At 33.2% G+C, this 25,459-nt stretch overlaps 1 protein-coding gene across 1 annotated transcript in view; it reads right to left on the bottom strand.

Annotated features, from left to right (window-relative positions):
* LOC146539722 (uncharacterized) overlaps nt 1–25,459 on the bottom strand; it is a 126,783-nt gene that overhangs the window by 58,491 nt on the left and 42,833 nt on the right. The window contains exon 2 of the mRNA XM_085185201.1: nt 1,899–1,997. Coding sequence (XP_085041327.1) covers nt 1,899–1,997 — 99 coding nt within the window. The remainder of the gene's footprint in view (nt 1–1,898; nt 1,998–25,459) is intronic.

Below are 25,459 nucleotides of genomic sequence, written 5' to 3'. Positions count from 1 at the left end.
ATTACTAAACTTTGATGATATAACTCAACTCATATTAATTAAATCTATGTTTGGTAAAATCGTTCATCTAGAAATTCAGATAACGCGATTCACGTTCCCGTTCCCGTTGGAACACCGCCAAATGTGAATGTTATGAAACTGCGAATTAATGAAATGGCTTACACGTTTGATGGATTCCAATAACTTTTGAGGGGATTGAATGGGTTTGGAAAGCCTCGGGGAGGTATTAGATTGTACCTATCTATATAGAGCCTTATTTTGATTGATATTTTTTTTATTTCACGCTGTATCCCGCATGTAGCATGTACCGCATGTAATACTTTTCAAATAATTTTCGAGATATTGCGTGTTGAATTGCGGAATTCAACACCACGCTTTGTCTGGGTGTACTCTATTCTCTAACGCCCAATGTTAATAACCAATCCTAATCCAAAAATTGCTACCATAGATTGAAATAGACAGAGATGGAGGTAGGCATGCAGGTTAGTGATTGGATAGACATGTCGGACAGTACGAGATAGACGTTAACTGGAGATAGGAGATACATTATTAATATTGGGCGTAAGTATTTCAGTAATAAAAAAGACATAATATATAAACCAACCACTTTAAGAGGAAAATATAACAAGATATAAAAAAATATAAAATATTTTTTACTTCATAATTCTTCTAACGACTCTTATCGAAAGCTCATATATCATTTCTTTTGGTAATGGGCCATTATCAAAAGGTTCTTTATGGCATATACTTGAAGTAACTTTGTTAATACAATATTAAATAATAAATATATATGTATAAACGTTTTAAAGGCCGTCATGGCATTATATTTAAACATGAATTAAAAATATAATTTCACCTCTCTGGTTGATCCACAGCGGAGTTAATAAGGTGGAAAATGAAGAGAGGAGTATCTTGATACTAGTCTCCGCCTACATTGCTATACGTGGGATACTGGTGAAGCCTTGTAATTCTCTAATTAAGTAGAGAAGACCTGAATAGTAGAAATATTTAAGCTTTACTATGAGTTAAGGCTCATTGGTTGCCCATTCTATAGTCCATCTAGGATTCGGAATATCGTGTTTTTTAATATTTTAGATTTAATTAACGATTGTCTGATATTCGATACCAACAAACACATTTATTTACATATACGACAAATGAGTCACACAAATCTTTATTTCATATATATTTTTTATTTATCCGTGGATGTATGGAGACCATTTTGGACATAAATTATTCCTAACTTTTTTCATTTCGCTAAAAGAAGCGTAGATCCCTCGGAAAGTTGCGGGCGTGATTCACTTGAAATATTACTAAGTAACCTATATCCGACATAAAGAAACTGATTATACATATTTGATTCCCAACTCTTAAGTATACGAGAGGGCTTTTTTGTAAAATAAATGTAGTATCTATATAAAAAGGTGCAATTGACCATCGTAATTCAGTTTTTATAGTTTCTCCCTGTATCCCGCACATTGAAGGGTAGACAGAGGGAACACGGGAACCTTGTGTTAAGGACACTGCGTTTTCATTAAGACATTTCCGGTTCCCACTTTCTGCTGAATTGTGGAGCCATTGTATTTTGAGTGGCGAAAGTCAACGCCACGCTTTGCCTCGTTGCTAGAGTGAAAATATTAAATATTTCAATTCTTCGAGTGGAAATCGAACCCACAACCTGTCGCGTTTATCGTCACACGCTTGCGCCGAGACCTCAGTTAGTGTTTTGTCGTAAATAGATATTAGGTGAATTCCTACCCAGAATATATTGTATTCAAGACCATTTTGTTTTTTTTAAGATACATTTTTCTGTTATATTTTCTCTACTAACTCCGAAAAATTCGTACAAGACTTTTAAAATGCTAATAAAAGGTAAATCTTTAAAATAAGGTACTAACCGTATCTGGCTTCCTCCCCCTCGGGTGCCTGGGCCGTGAGGGTAGCCAGTTCCTTCTCCAGATCGACCTGATGCTCGCCTGAATCCCATGATAGGAGTCCTGGAACAAATGAAAAATATGTTAATTACATTGTTCTTGAACATAATAGAAGTTGAGTATAAGAACTAATATTAGAAATATTATCTATCGAAGAAAAGTGTTCTATCACTACTCTTGCATATTACGGCAAAATGGCTCTTTTTTCAAAACTCTTTTTGGCTTCTCGTATATAACAAGAAAGACAGAAGAAACCTAGTGTCAAGACAATCCGTCCTTCATTCTTTTTTTGGAGTTCGAACCCACAAGCATCGAAATGCTATTCTTCTGGGCCACGATGGTCTTTACAAAAAAATATTAGAAATAATAAAATATAAATGTTCGCAATAGTGGCTTCTGTACTAATAAATATATGTATGTACTTTGTATAGACAAAGCGGTAGTTCAATCCCCTTTATTGCTTCCGTTGCCGCGAGGAAAGTTTTCCCAGTTGCTAGTCATATTACTTCGAAGTACTATTTTATTTATATCGGCGTTACCACGCTACTTTGATATCTATATTTGTATATATGACATTGATATAAAACAGGATTTTCCATTTTACGTCTGGAAATCCCCGCAAAGTCACGAGTGATGAATAGTTTGAAAGGAAAACTTTAAAAAAGAGTGCTTTATCATTTTGTTTTCGTTGCCCACAGCTACCCAAAAAAACTTAAAATATATAATAAGGATTGAATCATAGCTGTAGGTTTAGACCCCATTGTTTGAATCATTTATATTTAAATTATATCAATATCGCTATAATTTTTGTATTTATATCTGTACTTCAGTTCTGATAACAACGCAGCGTTAAGTTCCACCTATTGTTGAATGTCTTCAATAATTACCGAGCCAGAAGCAAGCAACAGACGCTCCTAAGAAAGCATAAATAATAAGTCACATCACTAGGTATACACATATGCTCCCCCTATATTACTTCCGGTCCCCCGAGGAACCTTTTCCGAGTATTACCAGCGATATTACCTAAAAGTACTATTATATTTATACGGTATTCAGGCTTGCGGTATGCTTGACGTGTTTTCGTAGGAATTTTTCATGGAATACACAAGATTTTTTTGTACTGAAGTAGAATTTTTAAAGCTTATTTGTGAATTCCTATTGGGATACTAGAAAAAGCACTTTATGAACTTTCATAAATTATAATTTACGCCATAGTCGCGCAGTTGAACGTGTTAAAATGTTTTTTTCGTTGGTTGTAGATTTGATTTTCCTTGGATGAAACTATAACAAAAAAAATTGAGTCTACTTAGCTTCTCCCCTTATTAGCAGCTTATATGATATAGAAATAAAAAAAATTAAGGCATGTCGGGCGCAGTTGAATTCAGCGAAAAATGTATGAAAGCTGAAACGGAAAATTTTCTTTTAATTTCCCAGGTCCAGAGGGACCTAACTAGGTAAAGAAGCCTTGATATTTCCGAGATACAACGTAAATCGAAAAAAAGTAAAAAATATATATATATGTAAATATATTTAGTTTTAAAGCTATCTTTAGTGAGACCTAAAAGCTTATTTCTAGTTCACAGTGAGATGCTCGGGTGAGGTCAAGTGCTAACATTGTTTAGTGTGCGCTATGTATTGTTCTGTTGGTAAACGCTTCGTTATACAAGGTCAATTAGTTTTTTTTTAGTAAATTGATGTTTATTTAAAAAAAAAAATTTGTTTGAGTGTAATTCTTATTGTTTTCTCGTAATAAGTGCTTTTTTTAAAATAAATATTTTCTTAATGATTTTGAGTGTCGGATTCAACGCCACGTTTGCCCTGTTACAAGAGCGAGGAAAATGGAAATGTTTAATCCCTCGAATGGTAATCAAATCCACATCCGTCCCGCTTACAGTAGCTTGTACCCCTGCACCACGGTGTGTTAGTTCACTATGTTTTTCCTTACTGTTAATATTTTATTTTAAACGTAAGACAAAAATATTGAATGCGAGAAGGTATTCAGGCATAGTAGGGTCATAGTCAAAACTGTTCAATCGGTGTGTGTTGCCAGTGTTAACGTATGGCGCTGAGACGTGGTCTTTCACTGCAAGCCTTATCCACAGGCTCAAAGTCGCTCAGCGAGCGATGGAGAGAGCTATGCTTGGTATTTCTCTACGCGACAGAATTCGAAATGATGAAATTCGTAGACGAACGCAGGTTACCGACATAGCTCTCAAAATCTGCAAGCTAAATTGGCAATGGGCAGGCCATATTGTCAGAAGGACCGACAACCGATGGGGAAGAAAGATCCTCGAATGGCGACCACGCCTCGGCAAAAGGAGTACAGGCCGCCCTCCAACCAGGTGGACCGACGACCTTAAGAAGACAGCGGGAACCCGCTGGATTCAAAGAGCGGAGGACCGGACGGAGTGGCGAGCATTGGGGGAGGCCTATGTCCAGCAGTGGACCTTAAAAGGCTGATGGATAGATAGGGTCATACACTCCGACCATCCCTTATCGATGAATAGTGGAACTTAACGCTGTAAATTTATTTAATTTATGCAGAGAACGGGCTCGAACCCGCAACCATCACATTTACAATCTCACTTCGCTACAATGGCCCTAATTCAAAAGTAGCATTTTCAATGTTAAGACACCAGAAAATTATTAATAATACGTAATTTACAATGAATAGCAAGTTTTAATTACTCGCGCTGGTCTATTGTTCCCGCGTTTGTTGTACATGAACATACATTCATATATTTGTTCGCTTAATTTGTAATAACTTCGCTGAAATGTGGAGGAAAAATCGCATGAAAAAAAGCTTTTCAGAATTTTTCTCGTCGAAATTTTTTTACATATTATGTAAAGTATGTAACTTTGGTATTACAATACAAAAGTTACATGGTCAGTAAAGAACAATGGGCGAAATTTCGTTAATAATTTTGAAATTAAGTCTTTTAATTTATTATTTACTAGTTCTTACCCACTGCTTCGTCTCTGTGAACATTAAAAGCTAATAACTCGTTCCCCCAAAAAAGAATCAAACCCAAAACTGACACGTTTACAGTTGTATGGCCACAATGTAAATTACTAATATAAATACTAAGCACAACCTCGATAATGAACCTAAATGTTACGTATTTATCATATTTAATAGTTTTGTGGGAAACTTTTAATGAACCCGTGTTTGGTTTACAGATCGTTAGGTGCGGTTATTGTATTCAATTTTAAATGTGATCTATTTTGACTTTGTAATTAATATTTAGCTAGTTACTACTACTGTATATGTAGGTATACTATTATTATAGATGGTAACGGTAACGGCTTGTTTTTGTGGTAGTTATGAGTTCAAATCTAAATAATGGAAAAAAAGGTGCTTTATTTTATTTTTCGTTTCACAGTTTTGTAGGGTGGGCAAAGGAAACCTGGGAACCTAGTGTTAAACAATCCGTTCCCATTAAGAAACTTCTGTTCCTCAATTGCCCTCGAATTCTGGCAGAATTACGTGTTGATTGGTGGAACTCGACGCTGCGCTTTGCCTCGTTACCGGAGCGAAAAGTATCATCTGACTAATCTTCTATATGTGCTAGCTAGATAGCTTCACGCTACAATAAATCTCTTCATAAATACAAAACATTTAATTTCCATTTTCTTTTCTACAGTGCATTTTTACAAACACTCGATTTGCATAACTGTGTAACATAATATCCTATAAATTTATATAACTAGTAATAATTTTTGTTTTTGTTTCGCGTGCCGTGTTTGTTTCATACAAAAAGTTAGTAGGCGCTCAGCACGAAGGCATATAGATAACCTAATAAGGCCAATTTACTTAGAAATACAATTTTTATATAAATTTATGGTTATTATTCTAAGGAATTTTGATAAAAAATTAAAAAGAACATTACTTTTTATGAGGAAGTATTTTTTTACGTTCTCTTTGCTATTATTATGAAGTTGTAGAGTTTGTTTGGTTGAACATGCAAATCTCTGAAACTACTGATTCCAATTGAAAAATTCTTTTCGTTTAGGATAGTCATTTTATCGAAGAAGGCTATAGGCTTCTTATCTTCTCTTATGTCACGTTAATTGTTTCAATGTATGTGCCAAACACAGTCTATTTTTTGTTTCATTATAGATCTACTAGATTCGAATATAATTCGATAGTTTGTGACGGTTAGAGTTCGATTCCCACTTGTTGAAATGAAATATTTAATATTTTCATATTTTCCTCCCTCTGAAAACGAGGTAAAACGCGGCGTTCAGTTCCACCACTCAACACGCAATGCATCGATATTCGGTGGTAAATGGAGAAAGAAAGGTACTCTACGTCGACCTACAATCATGAAATTGGAACCTCGCAAAAAGTTAATATATTCAACTATTCTAATAAAACATTATGAAAATATCGTCCATATTTCAGCCCACACAGGACTAAATAAATTACGAGTCTATAAACTCCGTTAGCATTTTCAAAGGGAGCTATTAAAAGGCAATAAGCGTAACTCAACCAGGTCAAATGTCGCCGGGTCAAATGTCAACCTCAAATACTAATGAATGGGTGTTTAAAATATTTTATTTATGAAATACATAAAGTGTGAATGTAAATGAAAATTTATAATTAAAGAAAATTTCTTGTTCTTTTTTTTTTCAAATAGTTTTGCATAAACGGAGTTCTTTATAGAAATTAATTATAGGAAAAAGTTACTACAAATTTTAATAGGAACGTAAAGTCTGAAAGAGAAGGTTGTGAGTTCTATCCCTAATCAGGAAGTATTAAGTATTTAATTATTTTCACTTTTCCGTTGTGTTGAAAAACAAAGTAAGGCAGAGCGGTGTTGAATCAATTAACCACTCAACGGAATATTTTAAAAATTAGGGCGGAAAGTGGGGAATACGGCGTTTTAACCCCTTACTTACCCACGTTTAAGTTTGCTAATTCCTGCTCTGCCTACTCTAATATATGTATGTACATATGGGATACACATAAGCTAAAAAATATAATTTTCTTGAGTATTTTTCTTCAAATACCGTTTTCAGTAAGAAAACAAACCTTCATAATTATTAAAAATATTTTAACTTTAAGTCGAAAACTGGCTGCCAAGCGTGAATGTGCTAACATCACAACTACGTAAATACAGTGGAACTGTTTTAACTAATTAGCTAAATTGAAGTTTATAAAGTCTAGCAACTAATTTCAGAGCCTGGTGTCGCCAAGAACTTCAACTAAGATGTAAGAAATAGGTAAAGTTGGACTTAGTAGGTAAAATTAAGTAACTGGCTGGGATTTAATTAAATATCCTTTCATCGTCTTGTTTGTGAGAAATTTGCTAATTTTATTTTTATGAAATATGATATTGTTGAGACCATTCGTGGCGCAGGGAATAGCGTGTTACGGTAAGTACGACAGCTTGTGCAATGTGCAAAATACGCGCGCTAAAAAACACAAGCTTAAAATAAACAAAATCACTAAAATATTCAAACTTAAATATTCTTAGAGCCTCAACATATTTTTACATCGATTTTTCAAAAGACAGACAGACATTCTATAAACAACGTAAAAGTTCACGTAAATTTCTCCAAAATATTTCGCTTTAAGTATTAAACAAATATGTAAATGAGGTCTCCTTCATTAAGCTCCAGGCGTCAGATGTCACCTTCTAAAATACCAATTTAATATCCGCCAGTCGAATACTTTTAAATTGCGGTATAAATTTGAAAAAGAACAGATATAAAGAAAAATATAATAAAATAATAATCCAGGTCTAGGTCAGGCTATAATAACAAGACAAGGCGCGGCGTTGGATTCCGCCAATCAACACGTAAAGTTTCAGAAATTTTGCGGAAACTGGGGAACAGAGTGTTGCACTAGACTAGTTAAAAAGTTATACAATATATTTTTTAGCAACTTAGATATACCTTATATCTCGATGTGTTTCTTACAAAGTTAATAGGAATAAATTATGATTATAAATTCTGAAGATATAAGTGCTGTACGGTGAAATAAATGGATCAGAAATAAGAAAAGTTGTCCTCATTTTCATTTGAAAATGGCCAGAAATTAGTTTATGAATGGAATGAGAAATTTGCGTATTTATCAAAAGAAATGATCCAACACTGACAGTACAACAGTCGACTGGTATAATGTAATAAAACCTAAGAAACTAAATTTAACCTAATTGTGAAGCTCGTTTTATCGTAAGAGAAGCGGACTCATTAAGGACTACGTTGAACTCGTAAGAGTAAGCTGCTCCTTATATTACCACCTAGAATTAGTCGGTCAGAAATAACTAATAACACTCTTTGTTGGTGGAAATGTAAATCTATTTTATTTAAAAGGAGTTCCACCTAAGCGTTACAATACTCGCATGTGTATATTATCAAGAGATTTTGTTTTAAACATTTTAAGCATTCAAAATAATATATTAAAGAAGTCAATATTTTTATATAAACATACCCCGAGTAACCATAGAACCCACGACCATCGCCTGTGTAATAAAATATTAACCACTACGCATACGCCAAGAAAATAGAAAAAAACGTAGTCAAAGTAAAATTCCAGCACTAAAACCAACCTTTCCTCTCACATCTTCCATGTTTACAGATAGTTTTTTTTACTATTTCGTAGACGCGTCCTCGAGAGCGCTGCTGTTCACTAAGGATAAGTAAAAAAACGTCAAAAGAACTGATTGAAAATCGTGCTATATTACATTTTTTAATCTTCGGTCCTATAAAACCTTGGCCTATTTTGGTAAAAAAATAAATGGAATTTTTGTATTGCTTAAATTATAACACAATAATCAAAGCTTTAAATTTATTTGGGAATCAAAAGAATTTCTTTACTAAGCTAATGTTGCGCCATTAAAATGCTTAAAATCTAAATTTGGTTTAGCTTTACGCCGTATCCCGCTCATGTACATCAGGGTTAGCTGAGAAAATCTATATCTAAATTTATTTTTCGTAGATATCTTTAAAATAATAATGTTATAAGAACATGAAGGTAATTTCTCGCTAGTCTATCTATATATATAAAATCGAAAGGTCACTCACTCATCACGAAATCTCAGAAACTACAAGTGCTAGGAATCTCAAATTTTGCATAGGAGTTATTTATAGGACGTAGGTGCTCGCTAAGACGGGAATTTGCAATATTCGACTACTAAGGGGATGTTTTTTGGGTTGAAAGTTTGTATGAAACTTCGTTACTACAAATGCTAGGAGTCCTAAATTTTGCATGGACGTCACTTATAGAACGTAGATACTCATGGAGACAGAAATTAATAATAACGTAGTCCACGCAGGCGAAGCCGCGAGCGGGCCGCTAGTATTACATATATACATGTGTGTGAAAGTGAGTTTCTTTACAAGAGGTTCCCTCTACCTACCCTAAAAGCGTAAGCTGTATTTTTAATGAAATTAATGTAAATATTAAGCCTACATTCTCCCAAGCAAAGGTCGGTTGTAACAAAATAATTAAACGCAAATGTTTCCTTTCAACTACGAATATGTACCCATTTCTGTCTAGCCCTCGTTTAATCTTCAAAACGGCCGCAAGCTGACTAAAGTTTTGATCTAATTACATTTCAACTTTAATAATGTATTAACCTATTCCTAGGCTCAGAATCACGTTAATATATTAGCAGTAGAGTAGGCTAGGTCATAGCTAGAAGTACTAATCTGGCTGGATAAAGCAAGGCTTTAATTGCCGCCAAATAATATATATCTCTAAAATCAGCGGAAAGTATATATAAATATATCATAAAAACTGGAGAAATACATAAGAAGAGAGCCTTACGTTAAAAGAAGTATGAGAGGCCTTTTATTGAACATTACTATCAAATATATTGTAGTTTACTTGTAATGTAATGGAGGCATTACAAAGATACTACAAAAAAGAAACAAAATTACATATATTTTGTTCGTACTGATTGAAATCGCTGTGTAACTATTTACAATATATCAATCCTACAAATGGATTTCTGGAACTGTTTCAATTAAAAATGCATCAAACGCTATTTCAAATACAAATCTAGATTATCATCGTTGATTCAATTTCATTTGACATGAAATGGAAATAAATTGAAGCTTACATTTTTTTTTTTACAACCGTGCGTACTCTACACGCGACGTTTAGGTTCGATTCATACTCTGAGAATGATATGTTTCATTTTTTTCCTTTCTTCGCTCTGGTAACGAAGCAAAGCGGCGTTGTGTTCCACCATTCACAAGGATGCCACGAAAAGTGATGAAATTGTCTAAATGTGAAAACAATATCTTAACACAAGGTGCCCAGGTTCCTCTCACTTACCCTGGTGTGTGTAGAAGACAGTGTACAGGTGAAAAAAGCCTGGTTATATTGAAAGCAATGAAGTGATATAATATAGCCTTCTTCGTAAAACGAACAAACCTACATGAAAAGGATTTTTCAATTTTCACCAGTAGTTTCTGAGATTAAAACATATATTGTTAAATTTTGAATTAAATATAAACATTTCCCATCTCAAAATCAGTAAATAAAGCTAAAAAATATTTAGATTAAACATTCTACAAACCTTCGATATAGGTAGGTAGTGTACTGTCGTGTCAAAGACCCCGAGAACATGCCGTAAGAGTGCGCCTGTAAACTACACTTTAATGAAAAACTCTTTCATTTCCCCGAGAGGTATATCACCGTTTGAAAGGGCGACGTTTTATACACGATATTAAATTTTGAATCTTTATACGTTATTTTTATGTAAAATAAATTTTAAAAATAACTTTTAAGAATTATTTGAGTGTATTTATATAGAGACCGATTCCCATCCAAAGAAATGAATACTTCTTATTTTCTGGCTCTGGTAACAAGCTAAACCACGGAGAAAAGTGAAGGAGCGTCTCCCCACCATACCCTACTATATGTGAAGCTATTTTCTTAGGGAAATAAAGTGTATATTTTCATATTATTTCCCTGAGTATATTACAGGAATACTAAAATTGTTATTTTAGTTCTCGTGGTCTGGAACATAATTAACGTAGACCAACTACCTACTTTGTATGATAGAAAAACATTTTTCTTTTTTATATCAAAAAAACCTGTAGTTTACAAGAGTATGTTGGCGTTTTGTTGAAGAACGCTTAAAATACATATATACGAGTACATATACCTACTCGTTACTTAAATTAAAATATTTTTTACAAGCTTATTAGGTTTACTTGTAACTTTGACTCTATATAAAAAAATGTAAAAACCTAAATGCGAACTAATCTTTAATCATCTTTAATTTTACATCATAAAACTTGGCAGTTATACTTAGTTTGGGGGACAATAATAGAATATGGTATCATCGAGCTGGTCCGATGATGAAGCCCGAAGGCGGGAACCGAAGCTCTTTGGTGTCTATTAACGATCGAATTTAGATATTTTCTTGGATTGATCTTATAATTTCTTCTGGTATTGATTTTGATTCTTTGATTCTTTGATTGATTCTGGCCCGGAACTGACAATAGAATTTCATTTCCCTTAGTGAAAATCGAATCGACTACCTATCGGGGACTACCTATATATGGGGTGTGCCGTTCGACGTTATCGTTCTGCAATACGAAGGCCTTTATGAACTCATTCGTTAGTTATTATTTAAAAAGTAAGTTGAAGAACTCATAAAAAGTAAATTAAAGAACTAATTGTAAAGAATAGGACAATTGAGTGCAATTTTTCTAGACTTCTAGACTTCTAGGTCGCATAAAACTCGAGGGATGCAATTACAGGGGCACGTGTTAAATTGAACATTTAATTAAAAATTAAAGTATTTCCACCGTTCTACAGTTTCTTTCCATTATAGTGAGAAAAATGCATTTTTTCCTCCAATTTATTTTCATTTCTTGCCGTACAAATAGTAACTTTTAATGCATTTTTATAAATTTTTCCAAGTCTTGCGCAACGGTTATGAGTTCAATTTAAGCTCAAGATTATATGTGCTTATAGTAAGGAGCAGGATAGACACAAAAGAGTAGGAATCTAGTGTTAACACATTCCGTTCTCTGACTTCCACCTAAATTCGAGACACTGTGTAGTGAGTGGCGGAACTAAACACCGTAGTAGATACGTCTAACCAAAGCGTGGAGTTAAATATTCCTTCACACGTATCTTTTCCAGTGTGTCACAGTGATTTCAAAGATTTTCTATATAAAATACAAGTTGAAATTGCCAAAGTTGAATAGCAATGTTATGTTAATTTCGTGGGATATGAAGGTTTCTTTGAAAGAGAAGATTTTCTTTTTATTACTTTTCACGACCCATATCCATTTTTTCTTGCTATATACGTAACGTCTAGTATTCATATTTTGAATAACTCTATAGATAATTTTGTCTATATAAATAGCGTCGTTGAGTTTAGCCACTCAAGTCACAATATTTCGACAATTGGACATGTGGAACGAAGTGTCTCAACACTAGGTTCCCTGCTGTGCGCAGGATATACCGTGAAGATAAAAAAATATTTCAAAGGAGAAAAATGGAAATAAATACAACCAGCAAAGTAGGATACATATTATATAACCTACTTGTATAACCTACTTTACACAACAAATATAAAATACATTATGAAAATTATGAAATTATTTCATAACCATTAATTTGTGGTTGGTGCCAAAAATAATTATGTTAAAAGCACTAAGTGAGCTTCAATCGCATTTTAATACAAATATTTGCTAGAAATTATGACCTTTTCATGAGTTTTAAGCTTTTTTATGCTAAAGTGTTTTTTTAATAAAATTCCGGCGCTTAACAAGCAACGTGACGCTTAAAATGTTAATAATATACTTTTAATCTTTACAGTGTATTCCGCACATAGTAAGGTAGGGGACCTGGGAACCTAATCATAAGACCATTTGTAGGCTATTAAGACAAATCTGTTCTTCACTTTCCGCTGAAATCCAATGCCTCGCTTTAGTTCGTTATAAGATGGAGAAAAATAAAAATATTTAATATTTAATTTCCCGATTGGGATTCGAATCCAAAATCGTTGCGTGTCCGTCGCAATTTTGGTATATTTGTAATACATAAATTTTCTGTAAACAAAAATTCAAGGATCGATAAAAATATCAAATTCAAAAAAAAAAACTAAATCAATTATATTCTAATTGATATAGAAAAAAACATAATACAGGCCTCATTAAAATAGCCCAGACATAAGAAACGCCCAAGAAACCCTAGACGGACCCTAGAACTTTGAAATAAAATATTATATAAAATATTTAGAGAGCCATCGAAAACAAAGTTGATTTTTTACGAGCGTCTGAAGCACCAATTACTGGGGGCGCTGGAAAATGATATTCAGTACAAGTATCACTCGATGGAAGCGTCAAAACGATGTTGATATATATTTTTTTATTTGACGCATTTTGTAAGATGGGCGGAGATCATTTAGTTTTAATTGTCTCTGTTCTCTATTTTCTGCTTTTTAGAGATATTATGTATTTTTACCTTCACGCAGCTATAACAGGGTAAACAGAGAGAAGCTAGCCTTAGGATCGTTCCCCACTTTTGGCCAAATTTCGGAAAGATTGTGTGTTGAGTGGCATATCTGAACGCCTCTCTTTATCTTCGCAACTTAGCAACTAGACCGAGAAAACGAAAATAAATCAATCTTCCGATTGGGAATCGAAGTTTGTTGAAAATTTAAACTTAAAAGCTTGAGCTTTTCATTACAAATAGTACAGACGATAAAGAAAATCTATAAAAAGAAATTACTCAAAGTAAAAGTTCCGCGTCACTTAAAACGAGCAATCCATTAACCATTTTGTCGGCTAAAGTGAGAATTACTTGAGGACCCAACTCTTTAATCAATCACCGCTTTGCACTTTACATATACTTGTAGGTAGAGAGCTGTCTGGTAGAGGTGTCGATAGGTGTCTGACATTAGTGTCGATAGGTGTCTGACAGGATTATGAGAATGCATTTCGGTTATGTTTATATGTTTTATTCTTAACATACTTGCTTCGCTATAATTTCTCGTAGTTAGGGTAGTTCCAGGTTCAAGTTTTAATTAGAATGTTAAGTTTCTTCATGTAAACAATAAAAAAAGAAAATAATATCTGGATTTGATTATGACAAAACAATAGTTTCGTCTACAAAATCCATAAAATAATAATAATATTGACATTAAAGCTTTAGAACCAATTTCATTTTAATTAATACAAGTTACTTTATATTAAAATTTTCATTTTTAGAATTATCTCGACTTCATGTAAAGTCATTTTATAAGTGCAATTCTATACCAATAAATCAGTCATTTCCAAACAGGTTTCAACTATAAATACTATAAAATATACTATAACTTTCATTTTCCATATATTGACTGTTACATACACGGGTTGCGTCAGCAAGTACAGAAATATACGTCGCGTCGACGCCTATCAATCAAGAACCACGCCTAGACGAACTTTCATCGTTATAATAGAAACAGTACTTGTTTTTTTTTTACCCGACTGCGCGACGCAAAAGAGGGTGATATATTTGTGAATCTATGTATGTTTGTTTCTATGTAACGTTGTAGAGACAAAAGGTATTGAACCTTTCTAATTATAATGATTGGCTTTGTTATTTTTTTAGTTTTATATATATTTACACTGTTTCCCATTTTTCTTCTCTTTTAAGGACATGACAAAGGACTTGCTGTGCTAAATAAAAAAAAACAATTTAAAGCATTGTCATTACAAGTAATCACTATATAAAAATATTAAAAAGTTTAAGCTATTATAAAAATTCTTTAAAAACATAGTATACTTATATAGCTAAAGATCTATCGGCACAAGAGCTCGGTCTCCCATCAATCACGACTGATTTCAAAGCGTCTCGTCTCCACGTTAATCCCCAGTGGGCGCATTGACGTGTTTTTATCGACATTTTTAACATTTTCTTTGGTATTTTATATGAAAGACAAGCTATTTAAACTTAAAGTTTAAATGTTAAAAGAAATTCTCTTTAAACGTCGTAGTACAGTGTTTAATTGTAAAGGCGGCGATTGTGGGTTTGATTTCTATACGATACAATGATAATATAATAAAGAGAATGCATAATAAAAAACACATAAGCAAATAAAGTAAAAGACCAGATAGTAAAGGACTTAGGAGCTTGCTGTGATAACGTGAACTGCGGCGATATATTCATTTTTCAGGAACTTAAGGAAGGTGACCCAATGTTTACCTTCGAATTTGGAGGAAAGTGGGACACAGAAGTATCTCAATAGGAACGGAGTGCCTTAACACTAGGTTACCAGGTCCCCTCTGCCTACTATACTGTGAGTGGAATATACTGTGAAGTTAAAAAGACATACTTAGGTACAAAATATTCCCAGCAAGTAGCTTTCTCTGAACTAAAACATTAAACTTCCATATATGTAATACAACTATGTTATATAATACCCACAAGTAAAGTAGTAGTTAGTGTTTCTAACTCTGCGATGTTATCATGCAGACTTCAAAGTTTACGATTTTAACCTTTTAGTTAAGACGTAACTTTGTTGAAGTTACGTTATACAATACTGCGGTTGTTTTACTTTGTTCGTGTAGTAATATATAAACGAGTACTATCTCGAAACTTCGTCTGCATAGACTATTTTTAATATGTTCAAGCTGAATCAACATAAATTCCTCTATCCCATAAGGTAGGTATAGAGGACCTAGTGTCATGACACTCCGTTCCCATTATGTATTAAATTTTCGAGATATAGTGTGTTGAATTGCAGAACTTTAAACTATGACAGCCGCAATTAGACTAAAGCATAAAATATTTATTAGTCTCAATTTTTAGGAAATCTTTTCGTAATGCTCTCCTATGTTCCCTAAGGAACTTATATGTTAAATTTCAGCGTCCTATACCCATTAATTTGGTCTTTCCCTTGTCTAATTGTAATATATTCAAAGGCATTTTTCAAGAACAATTTGTATAAACAATCTCTCAAGTTGGGCTAACTTTGCCTTTTAATGAAGAACGAAACCATTAAAAATAATTCAGAGGAAAGTGGAGAACAGAGTGCCCTAACACTAATTCCCTCTGATAGCACTGCTATTTGCGTGAAGCTAAAAAATAAATAAAGTCAATAAGAAATATTATATATAAATGTAATAATAGGTCATATAACCTACAAAAAGGATCTAAAGCGAGTTAGGCAATCATCATAAATTAGTCGTAAACGGAAAGACTTTTACAATCCAGAATACTACAATGTATGACAATTGTGACCTGGCCCAAAGAAGGAGAGTGGGTTTTGACCTTGGCACGTACTGTGCGGTTAGAAATTTCGGTGGCCGATCAGGTCTTACTGTTCTCTACAACGGAATAGAAAAAGATATTTGTAACTAGATAAGAGAATTCTCTTATCTAGTTAAAATAGGTAAGAATGTTAAGTATTTAATAATTTATATTAGATGAGGAATTCAGAAAATTAAGATTATAATAATATTGATATACCTTAACAATGAGATTTCGATTAATGTTTGTCCTTTGTGTGCTGTTGCTATATGTGAGATACAGCGTCAAGCAGAAAAAAAAATTCACCAAGTTCTCCCTTTCAATCTGATAAAAAACATAAAGATACAAAAATAAATATAAATCAGAATAAAATAAGAATGCTAAAATATAAATCAACAAAAAACTTTCATGCCCTGCAAACGGCGGACAATATGGACAAAGGTTTTGTATAAAATATGCCCAAAGTTTATTTATTTATTTATATATACTTTATTGCACAAAATTACAAAAAAACAATGTACAAAAGGCGGGCTTAACGCTAAAAGCATTCTCTCCCAGCCGACCTTGTCATGTGGGATAATAAGTATGCAGGTGTGCAGAAGTAAAATATACATACATATACATACATACACATCCAATAAATATATAAATATACATATAATAAATAGTTATACATATAATATATAATTATAATAAAATATTACGGATATTATAAATAAAAGAAATAAAAAAAAAAATACATAAAAATATAAACCATATAATAATATAGCAAACCATATATACTCCAATATATACAATTAATTAAATAGATGAATATTATATATTTATGTTATTTTTAAAAAAATACTCTTTTACCCGGCGCTTGAATACCTCACGAGAGGGAGCTTTTCTTATGGGCTCGGGTAGCTCATTCCATAGCCTGACACCGGCGACCGCAAAGGAGTCAGACATGAACCCTGACGTATGCCGGGGTGTGGACAGCATAAAATTGGATTGGGAACGTAAGGATGTATCGTGGAAAGAGGAAAGGAAGGAAAAGTCAGAAGATAGATAAGTGGGAGACTGAGGATTGAAGAGGATGGAGTAAAGTAAACAAAGGACTCTAGACTTCCTGCGATCAGCCACAGAAAGCCAGCCAAGCTGCCTCCTATAAGATGATATACGGTCATACTTGCGGAGGTTATAAATAAAGCGTATACAAGTGTTGAGTATCCGCTCGAGCTTGTTTACCAGTTCTTTATTCATATCCAAGGAGCAAGCATCACCGTAATCAATAATAGGAAGTTCGCTGAATTGGGTCCAGCTGATTATGACAGATGGGCGAAACCGGCCCCTTTTGTGTGAAAAATATATGAGATAAGTGGTTTATGAGAATATGTTAGAAATTGTTATTATATTATGTAAGTACTTTTTGTATTCCGAACATAGGCAGAGGGGACTTGGGAGAACCTAGTGACACATCGTTCTCATTAAGACACACGCTTTCGTTCTTCACTTTCCACCGAATTGATGGGGCATGTTGTGAGCATGCGGTATTCAACGCCGCGCTTTGCCTTTATACCAGATTGGGGAGTGGGAGCTGTCTGTTAAAACGAAGGTGGTTTGGTTCTATTTCCACTCCGGGAAATGATTATAATATAATTATAAATTATTAGGGTTAAGTTACGCCAATCAACGCACAATCACGTTATACGTACAATGTACATACACCCTCAAACATGACCTAAACAGCAAGGCGTGGCAACTGGCAACAAGCAGACGAAGACAAAATCGATAAAATATAATACCACGCTAGGTATTGGAAATGAAAATTCATCTGAAATTCAATTTAAGCCCGAACGAAGGAAATCTTTCACGTGAAAATTTTTGCTGTTGAGGGAGAATTAAACTGATGGATTATATACGTTTTTATTACGTCATAGATTGTATTAGATATAAGCTTTATGAACTACAAGTTCTATAGGACGGAGAATTAAAAGACGTATGAGGGATGATTTTTTTATTTTATATTTGATTTTACTTTTGATTTCCGCTACTTAATATGTAAGTTTTAATTTTTTTATTCATTTCTTTCTATATAAAGGCAATAGTTGTGGGTTTATATCTATTTTTCCTCCGTTTTTCTGATCATCGATCTCCAGCTTCCGGTCAAGTTTTTACGCAGTGCTTTGTCTTGTTACCAGAACCAGAACGAGAAAATTAAACTGTTTAAATGTAATCATATTCAAGAGCAGGTTGAACTCGCAACCACCGTTTACAACCAGATACTATCCCATACCAGCTTATTCAAATATTTTTTTCCATTCAGAAGTCAAAACAAAATTACGCACTTTAAAAGTATGCGAGTGACGCAACCGCCGTGTCCTGTTTTAATTTGGTTCGTTATCGCACGAGACTGACTGTTTTGGGAATTTTTAAATATTACAATAGCGTCATACATACATTTGTAGATAAAATAATCAATTGAAGAAATGTATTTTCTTTAGTTCTTTACTATTTTTTTGCTAAGATTTATACTGTACGCCTATACTTCTATAATGTAGGCAGAGGGAACCTAGTGTTAAAACATTCTGTTATATCTTAACATCGGATATCGTTACGATTTTTGTTAATTTGCCAAAATGGTTTTAATAAAAAGCTTATAAAACATTCATAAAATTATAATTGAAAACACACTAAAGCATTACAATTACACGTTTCGTTGAGTTTCAACAAATTACTGAAAGTTAAAATGAGAGCGCTAATTATGTAATAACTGTATTATAAAGTATACAAGTGCTATTTAATTCTGTTCGTGGAAATTTTATTTGAATACAAATATATTTTACTATTCCAAGCACATGCAGTGCTTGTAATAATTGCTAAAGTTGTAGTACTAAGGTAGTCTAGATAAGCCCAATGCTTCTGTTAAGGTTCCCGCTGGTTCCCTTTTATAGCAGAGTTTCTATAGGTTAGGCAGAGGGAAGACAAAGCATTGGATCATATATTTTTCTAATCCACGTTGTATCCTTTACATAACAAGGTAAGAAACTAGTTTTAAGATATTTCGATCTTCACTTTTGGTTCGACACTGCGTTTTAAGTGACGGAACTTAACCCCGCGCTATGTCCGATCTTAGCGGGAAGTGAAATAATTCCTCGAATGGGAATAAAAGTCAAAAACATTCCATGTATTGTCACATGCTGTCTCTCTACTCTATGATGGCCTCTACATTATATCCATATAAGAGTAATATTAAGTAAAATCTGTATTTCAACATTGACTAAGAAAACATATAAAAAAAGAGCCAAGTTTATCACAAAAGTGTGTTTTAAGAAATTTTCTAAGCGAAATTTCCATTCAATCTAAACATTTATATCAGTTAAAGATTTTCTGAAGCTTTCAAATACAAACAGAAAAAGCTTTTATAAGTTTTCAATTAATTCGTGATTTTCGAATATATTATGGAAAAAGATTTTAAAATGTAGGAGTTGAAATCAATTTCACTGATGAAACTTTTGCATATTCTATGAAAATTTTAATTAAGTTTGTTTTATGAGAAAACCCATTACAAATTTAATTAATTTAAAAAAATAGTTTTTGTACTACTTAGTTACGCTTCACTCTGTATCCAGGGAACCAGGGAAACATTAGGTTCCTCTTCCTTCCATGCTATATGCGGGATACTGCGTGAAGCTATAATATAATAATATAACCTCATTGAAATTTGCAATTAGCTAATGGTTTTCAATTACGGTCAGTGGTTTAAATTAGAACACTGGTATCTGATTAGAACTGACAGGTTAATCATAAACATAATTTAGGGTTATATTGTTCTCACATTTATATTATATTCTATAATATTATAATTGCAGTTATTTCAAGTGCGGGGTTAGACTCCGCAACTTAACACAACGATGTCTCTAAAGCTGAAGGCGGAAAGTGGACAACTTAGTGTCGTAATACTAGATTCTCTCCGTCTACCATGCTCTTTATGGGTGATAAGTGAAGCTCACAACTCTAACTCGACGTAATGTAAATATAATTTTAGATATAAAACCTATGTTCCAAATTATGTTAGAGAGTATTTTGTTCTCGAATTATATTAATTTCCTCGCTCCGGGAACAAGACAAATCGCGGCGTTGAGTTACGCCTCGGAACACGCAATGTCTTGAAAATTGCCTACCCTAATATACGCAAGATATAGCTAGAAAAAAAAATACAGATCTCTCTTAGACAGTATTGAACTTGTAACCAACTTTAATAATACATATTTCACCTTACCACTATGCACTACGGTATCTAGATTATACAAACACTATTGTGTACAAATGAAGACATAATGAAGCAAATTCACAAACTTTCACCGACACTGCGTTAACTATACGACTAAATACTACGAAACTATTGGTCTAGAATTTCAGATAGAACTATTTAACATACTATTTCAGCCATAGAATGACTCAGAGGCATAATCTCTGGATACAAGCGTGATGATCTTAGGTTCGAATTGATCCGAAAAAAAAATTTTTTTTTTTAAATTTTCTCAATAGTCTAAAACCACAGTAGTGGTTTAACACTTCCCACAAAACATATTATATGTTGATAATGAGTGAGCATGAAAAATATATATTAGACGAATACCGTTTTTTACGTTGTATCCCGGATATAGTAGAGTAGTATTAGTTTTAAATTTTACGTAGCGCTTTTTCTTATTACCAAAGTGAGAAAAATAAAATAAATCATCCCCCTTAACGGAGAATCGAACTCACAACCGTTGCGTTTATAGTATGACAACTTCAATTTAGAATAACAAATTTGCTTATTAAAAATCTAATAAAAATTGGCGGACCTAAAATTCAAATTCTTTCTCCTTTTATTTTGTCCCAGAACATATTAAAATGTAAATCTATATATATAAAATCGAAAGGTCACTCACTCATCACGAAATCTCAGAAATTACAAGTGCTAGGAATCTGAAATTTTGCATAGGAGTTATTTATAGGACGTAGGTGCTCGCTAAGACGGGAATTTGCAATATTCGACTCCTAAGGGGTTGTTTTTGGGGTTTAAAGTTTGTATGAAACTTCGTTACTACAAATGCTAGGAGTCTCAAATTTTGCATAGACGTCACTAGGACGTAGTCATGGAGACAGAAATTAATAATAACATAGTTCACGCGGGTGAAGCCGCGAGCGGGTCGCTAGTATTATATAATTACTTAATGTCTATAGAATATTTTCAATGAAATAAAAGATATACCTAAAAATGTAAAGTCTCATATTCAAAAGAGAGAGCCTAAGTATTTAATGAGGGTACAGTCCAGATAATCCCTAAATGATAGGTCATTATGAAAAGAAAGGTACTTTTATAACAAAATTATATATATTTATTTATTCTTTGTTCTTTTACTTTTCATCTATATATATAAAATCGAAAGGTCACTCACTCATCACGAAATCTCAGAAACTACATGTGCTAGGAATCTGAAATTTTGCATAGAAGTTACTTATAGGACGTAGGTGCTCGCTAAGACGGGAATTTGTAATATTCGACTTCTAAGGGGTTGTTTTTGGGGTTGAAAGTTTGTATGAAACTTCGTTACTTATGACATTTGTCTTTGTCATTCATTCGTTACTAAATGCTAGGAGTCTCAAATTTTGTTTGCATAGACGTCACTAGGACGTAGCCATGGAGACAGAAATTAATAATAACATAGTTCACGCGGGTGAAACCGCGAGCGGGCCGCTAGTTTAATATATATATCGATATTTTTTATTAAGACCATCTTACTGTAAAGGTTATAGGTTCTATTCTGGGTAGAAGAAAGAATTGTTTTCAAGACGTATTGGAAACATACAGTGTCCTAGCACTATATTGTTCCCTTTCTGAATTAAGTGTTTTGATACTCTATTCTATTTGCTTACCCTAAGCTCTATGCGGGATACAGCGTGATTCCGGGAATAAATATAGATATCATGTGTAGAGGAATATTTTAAAATTGAATTGAACCCGCAACCATCCCATTTACAGTCAGACAAAGTCCGATTGCTCCAAGATAGTGTAATTTCTTTTATAATAAGAATTGATAGATCTGTAGATAGTTAATTAGAAAAAGATCTAAAGCTGTTATACAAATATCTTTCTACTAACGTAATAAACTTTTCCTGAGGGAAATAAGAAGCTTCAATCACTCAATTATAGGGAGCTTTTCGAGAGCTTTGAGAAAAATAGGCACTAATATTTATTTTTATTTTATTTCAGCTTCAGACTCGTATCCTCGTAAATAGTAGGGTACGAAGAGGGAACCTAATGTTAAGGTTTCGTATTTTTTCTGCCCTAATAAATGCTTAAATGCATATTGAAAAATAAAATCAAGAACATCTACAAAAAAAACGTTTAATGTATAAAAAAAATCAACTAAGATTTATGAAAAGCGTGGCGTTGAGTTCCGCCACTCAATACATTATTCAACATTCGAAAATTGGCTGGAACTTGGCAAATTGAGGCATGTGGGGAACAGAATGTCTTAACACTAGGTTTCCTCTAGTATCTTATTAATTTAAATAATTAATTCATTTATTCTGTCTACAAACACTTGTTGCCACTAAGTGTCAAATACAACACACATAGCTAATAAAATGAACTTCAGTGAAATACTATTTGTCTTCTTAAAAGCTTTACGTACTCCATTATTGGAAACTCCGAGCAATTGTTGGGAAGTAATTAATATTCATTTGCTTCTACTGTTTATTACTTCTTTGAAAGATATATAGAGGGAAAAGATATATTCTAAATATATATTGAGACAGTCATGGCGCAGGGGTACTAGAGTGTGATTGTAAACGCGACAGGTTGAGGATTCGATGTCCACTCGAGGAAATTAAATATTTAATATCTCTTTGCTCTGGTGACACGGCAATGCGTGATGGTGAGGTCCCCTACTCAACACGATATGACTCCAGAATTTGATGGAAAAAGGGGACTGGAAGTATCCTAAAAGGGGCGATAAGATATTCCTTTATATTAATACTAGGTTCCCAGGTTAACTTTTTCAGCATTTTTGTATCACTGAATAATAATAATCAAATTACAGTATTTAATAGAAAATAACTTTCCAAATATACCAACTTAATAAGTAAATATTTATTCTAACTAATCGAACTCTGCATAATTGAATTTAAATGAATGTACAGAAAATACAATGAACATTTCAAATAACAAAGCTTTGATAATATTATACAATATAATTAATTTGGCAAAGTTAAAATGATATATTTTAATAGTAGAGTGGTGTTAAATGATTGAAACCAGTGTGGCACAGCATTTCTTTTTGAAGAATATGTATTTTATCGTTCTGGAAAGAAAATTAAAGGTCAGTCGTGGTGTAGGGGCACAAGTGTGCGTTTATTTTCTCGCTCTAGGAACGAGATAAAGCATAGCATTGAGTTGTGTTACTCAACATACAATATCTCCAGAATTCGGCAGAAAGTAGTAAATGGAAGAATAAATAAAAATACTAAATGGGTACGGTAAATGAAATTTTAACACTAGCTTCCCATATTCCCTGAGGTTACCCTGCTGTATGCGCAGGATGCGGCGTGAAACTGAAAAAAAAGAAAACTAAAAGCGCCACTAAGTTCCGCCACACAACAAACAATGCTCGGAAATTGGGCGGACGCTGAAGAACGGAGTGTCACAACATATTTTTTTCTCTTTTTACCCTACTACATGCGGCATACAAAATGAAGACAAAAAAAATAGAAATGAATCACCACACTAAAATAACAAGGCTAAAAACATTGCTAAAAACGATTCCGTTTTATTTCACTCTATCAAACACACTGTATCATTTGGAGCTTATAAATTTTATGGCTTTGTTTTAAAACGAACGGTATTCCAATATAAACCTTATACGAGAGTGATAAAGCACAATTTTGATCGACTGATTTATTAGACGCTTTCAGAATTTCATGAGTTTGACGTTTGAAAGAGCTCTCGATGGAACTTTTATTATGGAAGGTAACAAAGTACCTACAAAAGTTATATATTGGGGCTGGAAGGGGCAATTAGTTCGATTTTCAATATCGCTAATCTCCGGACTGACCCTCTTTTGATCAAATATTAGCTTTTGTACGGGCGTTTTATGAACTTTTCTTCATATTTTGTATTAAAATATCAATATTGGAAGTTGGTTTTGGTTTTTTTAGCGTATTAGTTAAGTTTGCTCGTATATAAATGTTATATGCTATTCTGACTACTCTTATGTGGTGTGGTTGGGTTGAAACTGACCAGACTAAACGGCCATGAAATAAATTTTAACTTAAATAATTATTTATAGGTAATAGGGTCTTTTTTTTTGCAGCGTAGAATGACGAAATTTGTTATGTAGGTTCCCTAGAGAGTATAGGGATCACGATATCCTATCAGATCCTATCATTCACGCAAGTTGAACTTCAGACTAAAACTAGTAAAATATTTGGAAAATTAAGAAGATCTCTCGATTATTTTTGCCTATTGAATAAAATTTAAAAGACTCTAAGAAATCTTCTCACAAAATTACTCTAAAATAAATGACAGCAACCGTAAAATTTCTCACAATGCTTGCAAAAATTTGAAAAATATTTCATTTGATGAAAGGAAAATTCTCAAACAAAAGACATAAAACTAAGGCCAACAAAAGGTAGAGCAGAGCCATTCACAGCTGGGGCTTACCCGTTATTGTTAGCGTTTTATCCGTTTATCGTGCGACGACCGCCTCTACAGTTGTTAGGTATTAGAGGGATTTAGTGGAAAATATCTTAAACTCATCTGGTATTATATATTATTAATGATTTTAAATTAAACTAAGTGGTATGTATATGCTCAAGAGTTGTGTTACGTTCCCCCACCCAATATTTATTTATTTCCACAAAATTAGGCGGAAAATAAGGAACGGAGTGTCATAGCACTAGATTTTCTCTATCTTTCGCTGTATGCGGGATTCAACGTGAAATGAAAAATAAAAATATTCTCAATAATTTATAAATATTGTACTAAAAGTAAATACTAGTGTTACCTAGAAGTAATTAAAATTGATACCAAAACAGTCAAAGTTCCCAACATTACATAAAGCCCTTGAAAATCAAGTCCTAGAACGTAAAGTTATCCTAAATTTAATTTAACTGGAATATTCTAGAGCTCTGCTAAGTAAACGCTAGTATGAAATGAAACACTCTAGAAACTAATATCAACCCTTATGATGTATTAAGAGATATTGCAAGTAAGATGAAAGTTTTGATGGTAGTTATATGCTATGTGTTATATCTTTGACTAGTCGTCGCTCGCAACTTT

This window comes from Heliconius melpomene, chromosome 4, assembly GCF_056956725.1.
Source record: "Heliconius melpomene rosina isolate 202511_hmr_F chromosome 4, ASM5695672v1, whole genome shotgun sequence".
NCBI lineage: Eukaryota > Metazoa > Arthropoda > Insecta > Lepidoptera > Nymphalidae > Heliconius > Heliconius melpomene.
This window is presented reverse-complemented; position numbering and strand designations above follow the sequence as displayed.